Below are 17292 nucleotides of genomic sequence, written 5' to 3'. Positions count from 1 at the left end.
TAAGGATATGTTGCTTTGAAAAGGAGGCTCTGCTTTTGTTTCCACAGGAAGCAAGATTTTGTTCCAGATTAAGATGCATCAGATTTTATCAAGCCAGGCATCCTGAACCTTAACAGATAGTACCTATCAACAAAGGTTATAGCCAGTCTTCCCAGGACTTGACCATTATCTTTAATTTTCTCAGGATCCCCATAAGACTACCAGCACCCCCTATCAGCAGGAAATAGCCTCGAATACTATGCCCACATTCCCAAAAAATGGATTATGGATATTTGTCTTTGTTTAGAGATTGATTACAAATTGTTATTAAGTCAATATCTTTCTAAAGAAAAAAGGAGAATAGGATGTAGATATGATAGGATGAAAGGGTAAATGATTGAATATACTTTTAAAGAGCAGCAACTTGCTTAAAATGTTTTACATTGCTATAGATTTTAGTTTATTGATACAAATTTAAAGCCTGTGTGTTTATTTGGGTCTGAGAGGCTGCAGAACTGGCAGGTAAGAAAGATTTGTCCTCAGGCCAGGCAGGACATAGGAAAAATTCAAGTGTGTGTGTGTGTGTGTGTGTGTGTGTGTGTGTGTGTGTGTGTGTGTTAATATTAGGTATTGAACCTAGGTCCTTATTTATACTTGCCAAGTACTTTACCACTAAGATACATACACTGAACACTTGTGGATTTGAAACAAACTGAAAAGGATTAAGATGGATGGGTTATCTGTGTCACTGGCACATGATAAATGACGTCATGGTAAATGAGATAGTAGCCTTTAAATCTAATGCAAAGCACCTAGCTCTATGCTTGCTCATTATTCACCAACATATTTTAATACCTTAATGAAGCACATTGTTTCTTGATATCAGCAACAAAAAAGAAAAACAAACAGTGTTTCTTCTGAGCTCTTCCCTGTGGGTTATAACGATGCTATAGCATACCATTACCAGAGTTGACAGTGTGTTAGAATGAGAATTTTACATATAGATGAACAGTTTAATAGGTAGGTGGATGGATGGATGGATGGATGGATGGATGGATGGATGGATGGATAGATGGATGATACAGACAGATGATATTCTTTAACCTTGACCCATTTATTTTCTATATAGAAGGATTAGCAATAATTTATGTATGATAAAACTCCAGAATTTTAAATTAATAATTTTATGAATTTTGGAAATGTTTACATTTGTTTAACTAGCACTATAATAATAATGTAGACTATTTCCATACACTCAAAATGTTCATTTCCATCAATCTCTTTATCTGACTCTCTGACCCAAGAAATCATCAGTAGTTTTCCAACACTATAATTGTCCTTGAGCAAAATGTAAATTAAATAGAATTATTTAATATATACTTATATATTAAATCTATACTGGAATTGTGTTGTATTTGTCAATATATGAAGCATTTAAATATATTTTTGACACTGGTTTCTCTTAATAATCAAATCCAAATGTTTTTTTTATATTTCAGCAGTACAGTTTTTTTATCAGTGGATAGTATTCATGTATGCATGAATCAGAGTTTCTTTATCCTTTAATCTTATGGACACTTGGTCTGTTATGGTTTATAGGCAGTTATTCATATAATTATTATTCTAGTAAATATACACATTCATGAGAATGTTTTTATTTCCAGAACTACATGGTATATATTTGACTTTGTAAGTAATTGCTTATCTTTTTTCCAAAGTGAATGTACAATCTTACATAATCATTTTATAATCAAGAACCATCAATGCAGTATTCTGAAGCCTTAGCTCCACATGGGAAAATACACAGGGCTCATTACCAAGGCAGGTCAAAAGGTCAAGGACCACATATATTTTAACAGATCAATTTTCCAAGGGATTGGTAATGCTGGATTTTACCCAAACAAAAATAATTTTACCCAGCAAAAATAGTGGTTAAAGAAATCCTCCTAATACAAATTAAGAGGGGTGGATTAGGGGGAGGGAAGGAGTGGAAAGAGAAGGGGGCTGCAGTCTGAATGTAAAATTAATTATTTAATAAAAAGAAAAAAGAAAATTTCCCAATCAAATTTGTATTTGGTAAATAGCTCACTAGAAGGACCATCCATCCCATCTTATATGGGCCCTCCTTGTACATGCAGGACAGGGATAAATACAGACCATCCAAATCCCCATTCTTTGCTTCATAAATGATGAGCTGAACTCATTAATCAATCATAAAGTAATTATTCACTAAACAGATCAAATTTCTCTACTTCTCCCTGCTCAGCATATAGTACCCCTTACCCCTAACAGTTCTACCAAAATAAACTGAACTCAGATGAAATGTTCTCTGATCATTAACAGACAATGCTGCCTGTTCCGTGTCCTTGCACAAAGTTCTCTCTGACTCTGCTTATTTCTTTGCCACAAATAACTAAAATGTTTGTTCTCATTGATCTGTAAGAACAAAGTTTGTGTTAGCCAACTTGACCCAACTTCAGTTAATTTTGCCCTCATCACATGACTGAACTTTGGCCCACTCTCAGCCTGGGTCAACACTCCCACACAGAAGCCTCCTCCTTGCCATGAGGACTCTCCATAGGCTGGTTTTTCCCACTGAATAAGAGAACACCTCTTCCCTACCTCTCAGATGTTTGTAGATCATAGGGTCTACCACATCTCTATTGCAATCGTCCCAACCTCCTACAACCTGTTTTGCAATAATCCTGTACATGACAATTCTCCTCTCCCTACCTAAGCCTTGAATTATTTCTTCTTCAGTAAAAAAATAATAATAAAAAATAAAAAATAAAAAGCTACAGCCTCATTATAAGTTTATCTTGTGATTACTAGCATAAGAACCCAGGTGTCTGCCATGTTCATCTATTCATCCCTTCACATAAAAAATCATGGATGAAAACTTAATGATTATTTTTGTAAGGAGTCAACTTTTTGAAGTTAAACAAAACTATTTTGAAAGTCCCTTCCTTTCATGAAATTTTATAATCAGAGTGGACCACAGAAAAGGTTTTGAGTGTGTGTGTGACCTATGGATACCAGAAATTGATGTTATCTTCTCACCTTTTCTCACTCTTATTTTCTTTCTTTCCATATGTGTATGAGTACACATGTGGGTATGTGTATGTTCACATCTGTGTTTGCATACGTGTGTGAGTACAAGCACAAGTGTCTGTGGAGACCAGAGGACAGCCTTGCTTGACACAGGGTTTCTTGCTTCTTCCTGGTGTATCTGCCTGGCTAGCCTTGTGAGCTTCCAGGGTTCCTCTTGTCTCCTCCCATCAGTTTTCAGTTGGCATGTTAGGAATGCCTGCTTCGTGAATCCTGGGGACCTGAACTCTGGTCCTCATGCTTGAATTATAAGTACTTTATCCACCGATCCATTTCTCCAGCTCCTGGACCTTAACTCTTTTTTTTTTTTTTTTTTGAGACAAGTTCTATAAGGAAGTTTATCAGTTCAACTATGAGCCCCAGTGATTTTTCCCGCTTCTTCCTTTCCTGGAGTAGGATTATAGGCACATGCTGTTGTGCCTGGCTTCTGACATGAAGACCTCATGCTTCTGCAGCCAGTTCTTAATCAACAGAGCCATCTCTCTAGCCCCAAGAAGAAACATGTGGACGTAAAATTGGAACATCAGAGGTTTTTTAAAGCTCATTTCAATTCACAAGGCAGCAGATTGCTGACAAGTATTTCAATCTCCTCCCAGATCTGAATCACTGACTTCTCTGTCATTCCGGCCATGTGTGTTTAGCTCCACTAAGGAGGAAGCAAAATACACCACTGAAGAAGCTAGAGTCAGCAAGGACCAGTAGAATTTGTCTACCCCTTTTGAGTTCTTGCTTGTGCCCTTTCCTACTTCATGTCTATTTTCCCTTTTCCCAAGTGCTTTCCCTGTGTGCTCCAGTCTCCAGCATCAGACAGGAAGAGGCAGCCATGTAGAAACTGCTTAAGAAGCACCTGGTTACATAAGGCTACCCTGTAACAAATTGTCAGCTACTAGTGTTGTAGATTTTGTCATTTAATCAGTTTCCTCATTAGGGTGTGGGGGTTGCATGCCATGGTACACATGTGGAAGTCAGAGGACAACATATGGGAGTCAATTTTTCTTTTTCTACTTACTTAAGTTCCAACTCAAGTAACCAAGCTCGGTGGCAATAAATTTCACCAAGTGAACCATTTAATCAGCCTCTATTTTGAAATAGCCTTTGGCATAGAATGTTTTCTGTTATCTGAAAATGTCATTATTATTTGTTCTAATTACAAAGTAGTATTTGAAAACTATTCACTTACCTTTTCCCCAGTTCTAATATCTTCTTGAATCTTGTCCCATCTTGAAAGAAACCTAAGGGTCTGATTGCATACTGTGTATGATCTAAGTAATACAAAGTGGCATTTCTGCATTTGGCCCACTGTGTCAAATTGAAATTATCAAATAATGGAATTACAACAGAGTGAAATGATCAAACAAAGCCTGTAACCAAGGACCATATCACATGTTCTGAGCATCAGAATTCCACAAAAAGGAGATGCTCAGTTGCAGATCTGTTAGAGACCTTAAAGAAGGCTGCATAAGAACCACTGAATAGAGCAGGCTGTTAGAAAACACACTAGTTACCATGCTCCATGGAACCACTTGTTAGGAAATAGGAAGAAAAGTCATCTTGTTGGACTTGAATAGTAGCTAGACTTTGGTGTGGGGTTTGCAAAACTCCATCATTCAAGACAAAGCCACCTTTGCCCTAGATCATTTCCCTCTCTGTTCCTTCCACTTTCCTGGCAATTATAAATGGCCCTTGGCCTATTTTTGGTGTCCATGAACTTACTTATCAGTGTTTAGGGAACTAGTCCCAGATGGCTCTTTCTCCATTTATTTTGACTTCCAACTCTCTGGTAACATAGGTTCAGGGACTTCCATTCTTTAGTTTGACCCTTTGGAACACTGGTTATTTGGATGACCCAGGAGAATATATATCTGCATAAACAGTGCTTGAATAAGTTTGCTCCTATTGTTCCAGTGACCAGAGATCTCACTCTGTCTTTTGATCTCACTGCTTTAAGATATTGGAAAATATTTGGACTAATGAATCTTCCATGTGTGATCCCTTTACCTATGTTTGTTCATCAATTACATATGGGCAATGACAGGCTTTTTCACTTATTCTTGAGCTCTCTATGTAGAAAAGTCTTTTGTTTTTTAAACTCTTGCCCAACCACAGAAAGTCTCCACCAGAACCACTGAAGCAGAGTCACACTCAAAGGTAGGCTTGGGAACATTCACTTAGTATTGTATTCTTTTTCAGTGCTGGTGACAGAACCCAGGGCTTTGTGTATGAGTTCCATCACAGAAATACATCTGCACCCCTTCTAAGTGATTTTTCTCTTTTCATTTTTTTAATTATTTGAATTTTATGCTCTGTATCTTTCACAGTGATTTTTCTTTTAATCAACAAGTTCAGGTCTATTAATCTTATCTGTGGTCTCTCTTTAACACAATACCATGCTATAGTGCCCCTGACTTTTATTCATTTCTATTATTATTATTATTATTTATTTTTTTTGGTTTTTCGAGACAGGGTTTCTCTGTGTAGCTTTGCGCCTTTTCCTGGAACTCACTTGGTAGCCCAGGCTGGCCTCGAACTCACAGAGATCCGCCTGCCTCTGCCTCCCGAGTGCTGGGATTAAAGGCGTGCGCCACCACCGCCCGGCTTAATTTCTATTATTTTTAACACCACCTTCCATGCCTTGTTTTGAATTTCTAGGTAAAGGTGGCTTAGTGTAGCTGATAAAGGGAGAGAATCCAAATAAGATACCAAAGAAAGGAAGAGCTTTGGAAAGTCACAGAGAATGTGACAGGATGCCTGAAAAGTTCAGCGATGAAGATGGATCGCCATTGATTAGAAGCAAGTGAACATTGCTACAGATGCACAGATCCCTGGTAGGGGAAAGAAGCAGAAGCCACTTCCTAAAGGTAAACCAGGTGAGAGGCAGGCAGTTCTATATTGTGGACAAACTAACAGTCGTCACTGGATTCAAATCCAGTTATGAGTTTGGAGGAGACAAATGAGATTCAGAGAACAGCATCTGGATGCTGTCTTGAAAAAGAAGTTATTGCTAAAAGCTGAGAAACTACGGGGCCTGAAGTCAGGGGTGTAGCTACTCAAGCCTTGTGACAATGGAGTACAGTTGTCCTTTGCTGCTGGGAACTCCTGTAGATGTATCCTCAAATTGTTCTTCTCCTCCTAAATGCCCACCGCATTGTCAGATAAAAATTGACAGCTCATCAGAATACTACAGTTCCTAAGAAAAAACTATAAGTCATCTGAGTTGAGGTCTAGGTCTAACAAATTGACAGCTGGATGAATGCACAATTTTATATAAATGTACCCCATATTCCTCGTGGATAAGAGATGATCATAGTATTCAACTCCTACATTTTTATAGTAATTTAATGAGTTAATGTCTGTAATGCATGAGGACAGTACCTGAAACACTGTAGTGCTCTATAAATATTACCATTACGATCAGGAACTAACAGTGTAGTGTGTAATCAGATTGAAAGTTGTGTAATATGTGTCAACATTTCAGGTTTAGTCACTGGACAGACCTAAGAGAACCAATATACTATACAGGATATTACTTCTCTGACTATTGAATGATATTAACTTTGGCATCCAGAAATACTACTTAGAAATCATGAATATAAGAGGGAGAATAAATCACAAAAACATGACTTTTTATTTAGTTGACAACTGTCAAAGTCTATGAAATGAAATAATTATGAAGTATTTATATTAATCCAAGCATTTATTTGCCCACTTCATTTGATGTAAGGATTCATTCTTCATTCACCACAAATATTTATGACCTCCCTCAACCAATATGTTGAAATTCTAACAGCATTGTTTATATACTGAAAGGCAAGACTTGGGGACTAAGTCTCAAGGACACTTCTTACACAAAGAAGACACCATCCCTGAATCAGAAAACAGGTTGCCCTCTGAACATCACTGCTGGCTCTTTGCACCTCCCAGCATCAAGAAGTGTCAAAGTGAAGCTGCTACTGTTTATGAGCCAGCTCTCTTATGGAGCTTGGTTAGAGCAGCCCAAAGAGTCTAGGACAAAGTAGCTATTGGAGGCCAACTCCTGAAGAGAAGGGGGATTTTTACCAGATAGCATCTTATCCAAGACCCAAAAAGATGCATGGTAGTAGAAGAGTAGCATTCCAAGGGGCCAATTTGACATTTCAGCTAGAAGCACCTCAGAAATTTCATGCAAATCAGAAGCAAAGTGGAGTTTGATGCCAGCACACAACAGGAATAACAGTGAGTATTGCCGACTACATTTGGAACCAGCTTCTGCATGTGTGCATCTGCACCCTGCAACAGAAACACGTTATTCAACTAATACAGGGAGAAAGGGACCAGGTCCACATCGGAGAGCTGCCAGTGCTGGCCATGGCCAAAGTCCTCTTGTAAATGGGATTTGAAAACTCCTAATGAAACCATTTCAATATTTGGAATTTATCCAAATAAAACAATTCATGAAGAAAAATTCTCTATAAAAACTGTACAAAACACAGATATGTCACCCTATATGTACATTCATAGATGTGAAATAAAAAATATTTTAAATTAGTAGTCCTTAATAATATAGTTGCATTTTAGAGGAGTGTTTTAAATATATATTTTTATGGTTTTGAATAAGTAATTCACATTTTCTAAGTGTTAGTATATTTTTCAGAGTGATTTTAAAGGGAGAGCCACTTATCTGGATATTAGCAATCAAAAAAGTCTGACTACCTTAGTATATTAGAAAATAATATTTGTATTTCTTAGTATATTAGAAAATAATATTTGTATTAGAAAATAATATATATATATATATAGTCTTAAATAAGTACCACCTGAATTAGCACACTTCCTCCCAGGCTCAATTACATTTTCTGTCACAGACCTACAAATAGCAAGCTTTCAGTCTCTTTGTATTTACCAATTGATAATAAGCTCTGCCTCCAATCAAGAATTTCTCACAGATCCCAGCAAATTGCTCCATATATGACAGTTGCCTAAGTTTTACTAAATGAAAAAGTTATGTCCTTTCTCCCCAGACATACTTTTCATCACCAATGAGCTCTAACAATTGCTTTCCACATCCAACAGGAATATTTTGATGCATCCCCTTCAGTAGAGAGCCAAGAGATGAGAAGTCCCTGAGTTTCTCCTTGTCCTCACCTGCAAAGCTGTCTCCTCTCTCAGCCTCTACAGAAGTCAGCTGGATGAGACTTACCCTCAGAGTACGGGACTAAGGGGTGCTTTGATCCAGTTTCTAGGAAGCTGTTTAGTGAAGTTCTTACAGCAAACTCAAAACAGGGTGAGAGCAGGCCCCTCCCTCTGGAGTCCTTGTTCCAGAATCTGCTCTGTAACTGGGAAGTTAGCAATGTACATTTGGGGCTCTTTCCCAGAAGACTGGACAACTTTCTGCTTCCACAAATCTGTCACTTGGAAACTGAAGCCAGCCTACCAGGATCGAGGGGATGTGTGGGTATACACATGCAACAGAATATTATTTGGCTATAAAGGCATAAAAGCTTGATGTGTGCTATACTATGGAAGAATCTTGACTACATTGTATTAAATGAAATAAGCTATACACCAGGTGAGAAATGTATGATCCCACTTTGGAGATTGGTGTAGAGTAGGCAAATTCACAGACACAGAAGGTAGAACAGAGCTGAGGAGGTTAGAATTTATTGATTAGTAGGTACAGAGTTCACATTGGGGAAAGATAATATAGGTTGGGGTATAGATATTGGGGATAATTGCAAACTACTGTGAATATATTCACATTACTACAGTGCACAATTACAATAATTAAAACAATGTTATATAGACTTCAGAACAATATATTTATATATCTGTATGGATATATGTGAATGTGTATATATATATATTCATATATAAGTATGTGTATATGTGTGTATGTACAGAAAACAAAGAATAATCTATCTCTTTTTATCAGAGACCAGGTTATATTCGTCTGTGAATCTTTATCGTCTTTTTATTAGCTTCATATAAATACATTTTATTTTCCTCAGAGTAGCTGAAGGTGATCATTGTTACTTCAATATAAATGTGTGTGTGTGTGTGTGTGTGTGTATGTATGTTTTTCTGCATATGATGGAGTGCTCATGCCCCATGAGTGTATGTATATATATATGGAAGCCAGAGATCAATGTTGAGTGTCTTCCTCAATGGCTCTCTACCTAGTTTTTTGTATCTGGAACTTTCCAATTTGGTCAGACTAGCTGGGCGGCAAGCCCCAGAGCTCCTCCTGTCTCCCTCCTCCTAGCACTGGAATAACAAACATGCATAGCTTGTGTCCAGAATTTAACTGGGTGCTGGAGATCAGAACTTAGGTCCTCTTAATTACAAGGCAAGCACTCTACCAGCAACCAGCTCTCAAGTGTCAAGTCTGAACTAAGTAACTTCAGCAAATGTTCTACTGGTCAGTGCTTTGAAAACTGCTCAACCTTGTAGTGTCAGGCAGGATCCAGAAACTAAAGGCTGCATAGCAATTTCCACGCTTCACTTGCCTCGTGGTCCTTAGCAGAGCAAAGTTTGGATCGCTTTCCAGTTTTACTTTTACACAGTATTATGAGCACTATAAATACCTCACTGAATTACAAAAACTTGAACTCAGTACCTCTGGGTTCAAAATTTGATGTTGACATCTCTTAAGTGAAGCCATTGAAAAATGATGTCTAGCAAGAAGTCTGGGTATTGGAGGTATCTGAGAACTTTGCAACTATGTCTCAAAGGGAGGGGGAGGAGAGGACAGGGAAGGGAAGAAGAGGAGGGAGGGAAAGGAAAAATATTTTTGGACTTAACTTAAATGCTTGCATGATAGTCAGAATTTTGACACAGAAATTCCGTGATGTATTCACATTTTTCTGTTTTGGAAATTTAGGAAGCTTCCAAAGTCTTACTATTTTATTAAAGAAAAACCACATGACAGGTATCTTTGTATATACTTCTCAATTTTTAATTAATAATTGACACACAGAATCAGGTTTTATTGTACATTTCAAGATAAAATTTATTTTGATTCTCCTCACCTGTGTCTCAATCCCCCTTGCCCCTCACTGTACCCTTACACAAGCCCCCCAATCCAATCCACACTCAGGTCGCTTGTGGTCGCCCCCTGCTTCTTCAACACTTCCCTTCCCTTCTCATGCTCTCTTTTCTGTTTTCAGAGACTGTAATCACATCCACCCCAACTTACATACATGCAGACATACTTTATAAGCTAGGATCTGAACTATGGGAGACAACACGTGCTTTCTGTCTAAATCTGGATTTTGTAATTTTTTTTGCTAATTCCCATATTCATTCATTTTCCTGCCAGTTACATGATTTTATTTTATTTCTTTTCTTTTTTTTTTTACAGCTGAATAAAATTCCTTTGTATATATGCACCACTTCATTATCCATTCATCTGTTGGGTTCATCCAGGCTGGTTCCGTGCCGTTGCTATTGTGAATAGAACATTAATAAATGTGGATGTGCAGATATCTCCGTAGTAGGGTATACAGTACGTGGGTACATACTCTAGAGCAGCCTAGCTGGGTCACAGGAAAGTTCTACTTTATTTATTTATTTATTTATTTATTTATTTATTTATTTATTTATAAGCATGCTAATTTACATAATGGCTGTACTAGGTTGCACTACCTCCGGCAGGGACGAAGCATCCCTCTTTCCTCACATCCTCACCAGCATTTGTCCTTGTCCCTTTTCTTTGCCACAGTAATTGTCACTGGGGTGAGATGGAATCTCACATCTAGTTTCCACTTGCATTCCCCTACTAAGAATGCGGAACACTTTTTAAAATCCTTGGTGTCCATTTGTTTCTTCTCTTGAAAACGGCTGTTCCTTTCATTAGCCAATTTACTGACTGGCCATTTGGGGGTTTAATTATTGCAATTCTTTATATATTCTAGATGTCAATTCCCTGTCTAAGGTATGGCCGATCTTCTTCCATTCCGCATGCTGACTGTTCACTGCTGTCTGTTCCCTGCTCTGGGAACAAAGGAAGCAGCTTCCCTGGCAGGCATCCCAGAGCCCTGTCCTTCCCCCTCCTCTCTCCATCTGCTCTGGCCTGTTGCTTCAGTGCTTGGAGGATACAAGTAGAGGCATCTGTGGATGCCACCACATCCAGGGTGTTCCAGCCCTGGAACCCCTGGCTCCATTCTCTCTTCCCAGTAATGTTCCTGCACTTCCACACACTAGACTGACTGTAATTAAGCCAGGGGAATCCCTCTGCTCCCCAAGTCTTACACCCAGGAGCAGGCAGTGGGAAAGCTGGGTCCATAGAAGAGAGCCAGAGACAGTAAGGTTAAAAGGGACATGTGGTAGCCCCAAGGGTGCCTGAGACAAAGCAGGGTCAGCCAAGGTGTGAGCAGCCAAGGGGCTCCACAATGTCTTGCTTGCTAAGCATTGCTTGGGGGCTGCAAAGTCCTAGAGTTCTTGCACAAAGGGCTACTAGGGGCAGAAAGGGGGTCTCCTGCTGCTAGGCTGCAGCTGGGTTTGCACAGTCAAGACACTTGGATCAACTACTTGGAAGGACATTTATTTGGTGGTCATGGGATCCTGAGAGGATCTAGGGAAGGGAAGCACTTGCCCTCATCACCAATCGCTGACACCAGTAAGAGAAACTGCCCACGACCCACGACCCACGAGGGTGGTAGCTCCCGGGAAAGACAAGGGATGTGGGCTGGGCGGCTCACCCGTGTCTTGGCGGAACTGGTTCATGGACTGCAGGTCGATGATGTAGGGCGCCAGCCGGCTGCCCCCCGGCTCGGGGACCCGCGCGCACCACCGCCTCGATGTGGTGACTCACGGCCGGGCTGTAGGGATGCCAGCGGCCGTACTCGTTCAGCCATTCCCACACCACCACGGCCGAGGCCAGGAGCATGGCGAGCCCGGGGCCGTGGCGCGGCGCTGCCCGCCTCCCGGGCCCGGCCTCCTGCGCTTCCTCCGGCGCCGCCGCCTCCGGGCCTGGACCGCGCCCCCCGCCCCGCGCCCCGCCGCCGCGGGCAGCCTCAGCTGCGGCCCATGGGGGAGTCCGCAGCCGCGCAGGCACCGGGACGCGGACCCCGGGGCCGCCCGCCTCCGACCGCGTGCCGCCGGGCTCCGCCGCTGCTGCCGCTGCTCCGAAGGGTCCAGCGGCTTCATGCAAAGGCCCGGCCCTGCGCACTCGCCGCCCCGCCTTGCAAAGCCACCCGGGGGCGCGCGGCCCGAGCGACGCTGCACCCGCCTCACACCAGTTGCGCCTGGGGCTCCGCGGGCGCCCGCGTGGATCGCGCTGCACGGTCACGCCCTCCGCCCTCTCTCCGTGCGGAGCGTAGCGACCGCGGGGGCACAGCTCCCCCTCCCTGCGGCTCCGCTCAGTGATTTCCGGAAGGAGTCGCCCCTCCCCGGCAGTGCCCCAATTTTGCAGCCTCTAACTTTCTGTCTTTCTGTTTTCAACGTAGTGCCCCAATTTTGCAGACTCTAACTTGTCCGTCCGTTCGTCTGTTTTCGGCATAGAGCGCCTACTTAATCCGCGGCGGAAGCTTCGAGGCTCGCGTCCCCGGCTCGCTCACGCACTGGCACACCCACACTCGCACATACACGCACGCACAGCCTCCAGCCCTCCCTCCTCATTATGCCTGCTATTACCTCATCCTCGCCTGCATCCTTCCTTAGCTGTCCGTCAAGGATGCAAAAGACACGCCCCCTGGCCCCTAGCACAAGCGCCCTAGAGCTTCTTCGCCCCCTGCTGGTCAGAGTCCTCACGTGCATGTCAAAAGCCGCACACTGACCATTGAGAGCCAATGCTGAGGGATGCATGTGTTTATGGCATAAACTTTATACTGTCTATGTAGAAGTCAGAGGAGGCTGAGGTGTTGTACTGGCTGCTTGGAAAGTGAATATGAAAGAAATAAATAGACCCTAATATCTGTATCCACCCGGATACGTACATTTATAAGAGGGGTTTAATAGGAGCTACCCCAGACACTATTGACTATCAGATAAAAAGCTTAGTGCCAGGTATGGATTACTTCTTTTAGAGCTGTACCACAGAACCCGCAAAACATTACAGCTATTCTCATAACTCTGGGTTACTCTCCAGAACTTGATAGGGGTGTTGATAAAGATGTCCCATTTAGGACTAAGAATTCTGCTTTATTCTGAACACATTGACCAAGTATTTGTCTCTGCATTGATTAATACCCACTTTAAAAAAAAGCTTCTACATAGGTCTAAGGGCATACATATAAATATTTAGACCACAACACTGTTTAGGAAATAACAATGGCAGCTTCTACCCTAGGACCTGGGACCTAGCCATTGATTTGGGGTTGGTTTTCCAGTGTGCTTGCGTACTTTCTCCCTTTTACTTAGTAACAAAACTCAACATTTAGTCGCTACCTCTTCATGAGTAAAACCTAATATTTTATATATTGTATTATTATTATTATTATTATTATTATTATTATTATTATTATTATTGTCATTGAGAGGAGGCACACATTATGGTGTGTGTGTGTGGAGGTGGGAGAACAAGTTTGTAAAGCCAGTTCTCTTTTTCCATCATGTGGCTCCTGGCGTGGAACTGAGGTCATCTGGCTTGTGTGTCAAGCTCTATGAGCCACTGAGCCATCTCGTGAACAATGTTGCCAATACACTTCATTTTAGTGTTCCTAATAGGGGTGTAGTGATCATTTCTTGTGCTTTTCATGTGTGTGTATGTACATATCATGTATTGATGACAGTGATGTTTAACATTTCCCTACGTGACTACTTCCATCTCTGTATCTTCTTTGGGAAATGTTTGCTCGTGTATTTGGCTACTTTAAAAACTAAAGTTTGAGAACTTTAAAAATATTATCAATAAAAATCTTTGGATACATGGCTTGAATATATCTTCAGACAAGCTGTAGCTTCTTTTCATTCTTCACAGGGTTTTTCACAACTTTCTGGCTTCCATTTTCCATATTAAATGTAAGAATTGTTTGGCTGCCTCTCAGACCTGATACCTTTCCCTTTGTTCTTATAAGGCTTTTGATTTTACAATTTATAATGTAGATCTATGATATATTTTAAATTAATTAAATGAAAAATAACCCCCTCCCTTCCTTCTCCTTCTGCCATGGCTTGGAGAACTTATTGCTCCAGTGTGGTTTATTGAAAAGTTTCCTCTGAATTTCTTTGGTCAAATTTCTTTGTCAAAGTCAACATATTCCTGTGAACCTATTTCCTATATCCAGTTTCTCTATTCTATCTCACTGATCTATGTGTTCACCCACCTAACCATAATGTACACTGATGATTCAAAAACTGTATTGATGATCCATATTGAGTTATTATAAATAGGACTAATTTAGAGTAAATAACATTGTTTTAAAAACCAAATTCCCATTATTTACTGCTGGTAAATAAAAAATAAACTATTTTTATTGCCTGTTAACTCTATAATCACTCTAATTTCCACTATGGGCTAGATGTATACATCTCTCTAGAACTCACATGTCGGTACCTAAGACTCAAGGTAATAATATTAAGAGACTGAGCTGTCAAGGGTGACATTAGTGCTCCCCAAAAGGTCTGATCCTTTTGTCCTTCCATATTCTGCCATCCCAGGATGGAACCAAAGAAACCACCATCTTGGAAGCAGTGAGGATTCACCAGAGACAAAATCAGTCCTTAGATCTTGAACTTCCTAGCTTCCACAGCTATAAGTAACAAAATTTCTACTATTTGAAAATAAGTCAGACCAGGGCAGGAGAGATGGCTGCTCTTTAGAGAACCCAGGTTCAATTCCCAGAATCCACGAGGGTACTCACAATTGTAACTCCAGTCCCAGGGCATCACATAACTCCCTCCTGGCTTCATGGCCCAGGGCATACACATGGTGCACAGACATACATGCAGTCAAGACACCCATACACATAAAAACAAAGAAAAATTTAAAAGAACCCTAGCCTAATGTGCTTTGTTATAACAGCAAAAAATGAACTAAATTATTTATTCATTAGTCCCAGGGACTTTTTGTGACTTTTGTTAATTATTTGGGACTTTTCAATAAGCTACCTAGATAACCATGTATTCTGCAAAGAGACTTTTTCTTCCTTTTTAATCCACGTGTTATTTGTTTCTTTTTCTCTTATTATGCCAGCTAGGACTTCTAGTATGATATTAAATTGGAATGGTGGCAGTAAGCACCACTGTCTTGTGTTGGATCTCAGCAGGGATGCATTTAGGTTTCCTACCACTAATTATCATCATAGATGCAGGATTTTTAAAGTTCTTTATCAGCCTGAGAAATTAACCCCTATTTCTAGTTTGCTGAGAGTGCTTGTGAACGAGTGTTCAATTTTGCCAAATGCTTTTCTATATCGAGTGATATGATCAAACATTTTTATTTCATTGCACCCCTCTGCTGCTGCCCACTCCATTCCCCTCAACCTTATCGAGCACTTCTCCCAGGACTGGCATCTTCCAGGGTGTCATGGCCAAAATCTCCCTTTCTTGGCTGTCTGACACCCTGTCTGTCATGCCGTCCTGAAGTGGAAGTGGATGCAACTGTCAATGAGCTATCAAATATGGTCAAAAGAGTAATGGGAAAGGCTCACATCCATCACTTGAATCACATCCCTTCCTCCCTCCCTGATCCAAAATCTACCATGTGGCATGCATCCTTCTTCCTGGTGAGGTATGGAAGATTTGACAGTCTCCCTCTATCACCTCTGGGTAAAGGTCCTGATTACCCATGGATTTGATCCCTTCCCATATGAAATGCATGCGTTCCAGGGCCTATATTCTGTTAGTGAAACTGGAGTGATAAAGAGAAAAATTGCCTTCAACAAGGCAGCTAGCTCTCATGATTTTTTGTTTTTGTTTTTGATTTTTTCTGTAAAATCAGTAACACTAAGACCATACAGGCTAAACTCTTAAACTATTTAAATTTAAATTTCAGGGCTTTTTAAATACTTTCTTTGCTACTTAATATCACTTGAGTCATCCCCAAAAGAGTATGCCAAGTGAAGAAAGCCTCCTTGTGTCCAGCTGTCCAGTGTCCACAGGCAAAACTGACCATTCTTTCCAACAGGCTTCCTGTTTGGAAGAAATGTAATTTCCGGCTGCGTCCGAAAGGGGGCGATGTTGTGCTAGGAGATGTCCTCTAAGCAGGCTTGCAAACTAGGTCTCACCACAGCTGGGCTTTCCCACCCTCCTTTACAGACTACACATAGGGCCAGAGGGCAATCTACATGTCCAAGTGGGACAGAGGTCAAACAAGGTCCCCTCCTGCACTGAAGCACCCAAAACTACCCATTTGAATCCACCCAAAGGATCCTATTTCGGGTTCCCTTTCTTTTCCTTCCCCATCGAAAATCCCACCTAAGCTCCATCGGTTGAATCTTACTTACTGCTTCCCTCCCACTAACAGAACCGCAATGAAAATCAGAGGCTTATCCCGTAGACTCCTGCCCAGCAGCCCCGGGAAATCAGTGACGCTGGTGGGGGATAGCTAGAGGAGGACAGTGGGGAGTCAGGGAGAGGAGACTTGATGGTCAGCACCTTTTCACACCAGCCTCCGTTTCTCTCCACTCCACTATCAACTGGCCCTGGTGTCTTCCCCGCCCCTCATGCTGCCCCCACTGTTTCTGTCAGACTGAGCCGACATGACCACATCAGCACTTTTTCTCTTCATTGGAAAGGGAAGGGTATTGTGGTTTAGTTGAATGAATTAAAGCAATAACGTTGAGCCCCTCTCTGAATTCCCCCAAACATGGATATACAATTATGCATGGCCTCCAGAACCTCGTTGGGATAGAAAGGGGTTATGTCTGTCTTACGTTTTTTTCCCCCAAAAGCAGCTGAAGATGAAATGGAGAACGAGTGGGTTCAGAGTTAGAAAAAGAGACCACCTATGTGATTTTATCTTCGGTTTTGAATAACTGTTTGGTTTTAAGGGAATGGATTTCTAATGTTTTGGCTCACTCAGAGCTGTGTACCACATATTATTTTTTAAGCGCTGACACGATTTATTTCCACATTAGTAATTCATGTATTCAGTAGCCGTAGCTGCATCCCGTTACTGCGGAGCCATGGGGCTTGCTCACCCATGGTCACGCCCGCCCTTCCCTCCTCCTCTCCAGAGAATAACTTGAGTAACAGTGAAGAACCATGTGTTACTAGCTTCACCCTTACCTCCCATAGTCAGACTTACTAACATGTGGATCAGTGGGGACTTTTGATCCCCTTCCTTCC

General features: G+C 41.3%; 2 protein-coding genes and 1 long non-coding RNA gene across 5 annotated transcripts in view; 1 reads left to right on the top strand and 2 right to left on the bottom strand.

The window, feature by feature from the left end:
- LOC102923175 (glycine N-acyltransferase-like protein) overlaps window positions 1–8414 on the bottom strand; it is a 28647-nt gene extending 20233 nt beyond the window's left edge. The window contains exon 1 of one of the 3 annotated variants that reach the window (XM_015990079.3): window positions 8264–8414. Coding sequence is in view for 1 of the 3 variants with exons in the window: in XM_015990077.3 (XP_015845563.3) it covers window positions 4268–4378 (111 nt within the window). In the remaining 2 variants the exon portion in view is untranslated. Of the gene's footprint in view, window positions 1–4267; window positions 4692–8208 lie in introns of those variants that run through there. The other 2 variants (XM_006996753.4, XM_015990077.3) reach the window with 2 other exon arrangements.
- On the top strand, window positions 4802–7583 carry LOC107400015 (uncharacterized). The gene is made up of 2 exons (XR_006063672.2): window positions 4802–5235; window positions 5737–7583. It is a non-coding gene; the product is annotated as an uncharacterized LOC107400015 (long non-coding RNA).
- A 1580-nt stretch (window positions 8415–9994) lies between the features above and the next one.
- Dtx4 (deltex E3 ubiquitin ligase 4) lies at window positions 9995–12867 on the bottom strand. The gene is made up of 3 exons (XM_076563265.1): window positions 12697–12867; window positions 11763–12478; window positions 9995–10506 (listed from the first exon to the last, which is right to left on the bottom strand). The coding sequence occupies exons 1-3, from the start codon at window positions 12865–12867 to the stop codon at window positions 10392–10394; spliced, it is 1002 nt and encodes a 333-aa protein (XP_076419380.1). The 3' UTR covers window positions 9995–10391.
- Between the last annotated feature and the right edge of the window lie 4425 nt (window positions 12868–17292).

The sequence above is a fragment of the Peromyscus maniculatus genome, chromosome 1 (genome assembly GCF_049852395.1).
Source record: "Peromyscus maniculatus bairdii isolate BWxNUB_F1_BW_parent chromosome 1, HU_Pman_BW_mat_3.1, whole genome shotgun sequence".
Taxonomy (NCBI): domain Eukaryota; kingdom Metazoa; phylum Chordata; class Mammalia; order Rodentia; family Cricetidae; genus Peromyscus; species Peromyscus maniculatus.
This window is presented reverse-complemented; position numbering and strand designations above follow the sequence as displayed.

What these genes read in the sequence shown, in the direction of transcription:
- Dtx4 (XM_076563265.1), bottom strand. Translation starts at nt 12,867, where the DNA reads ATGCATCCCTCAGCATTGGCTCTCAATGGTCAGTGTGCGGCTTTTGAC. An exon ending in AGGATGCAGGCGAGGATGAG is followed by an intron (nt 12,479 to 12,696) that starts GTAATAGCAGGC and finishes ACAGAAAGTTAG; the next exon opens with AGGCTGCAAAATTGGGGCAC. An exon ending in CCAGTTCCGCCAAGACACGG is followed by an intron (nt 10,507 to 11,762) that starts GTGAGCCGCCCA and finishes TATTCACAATAG; the next exon opens with CAACGGCACGGAACCAGCCT.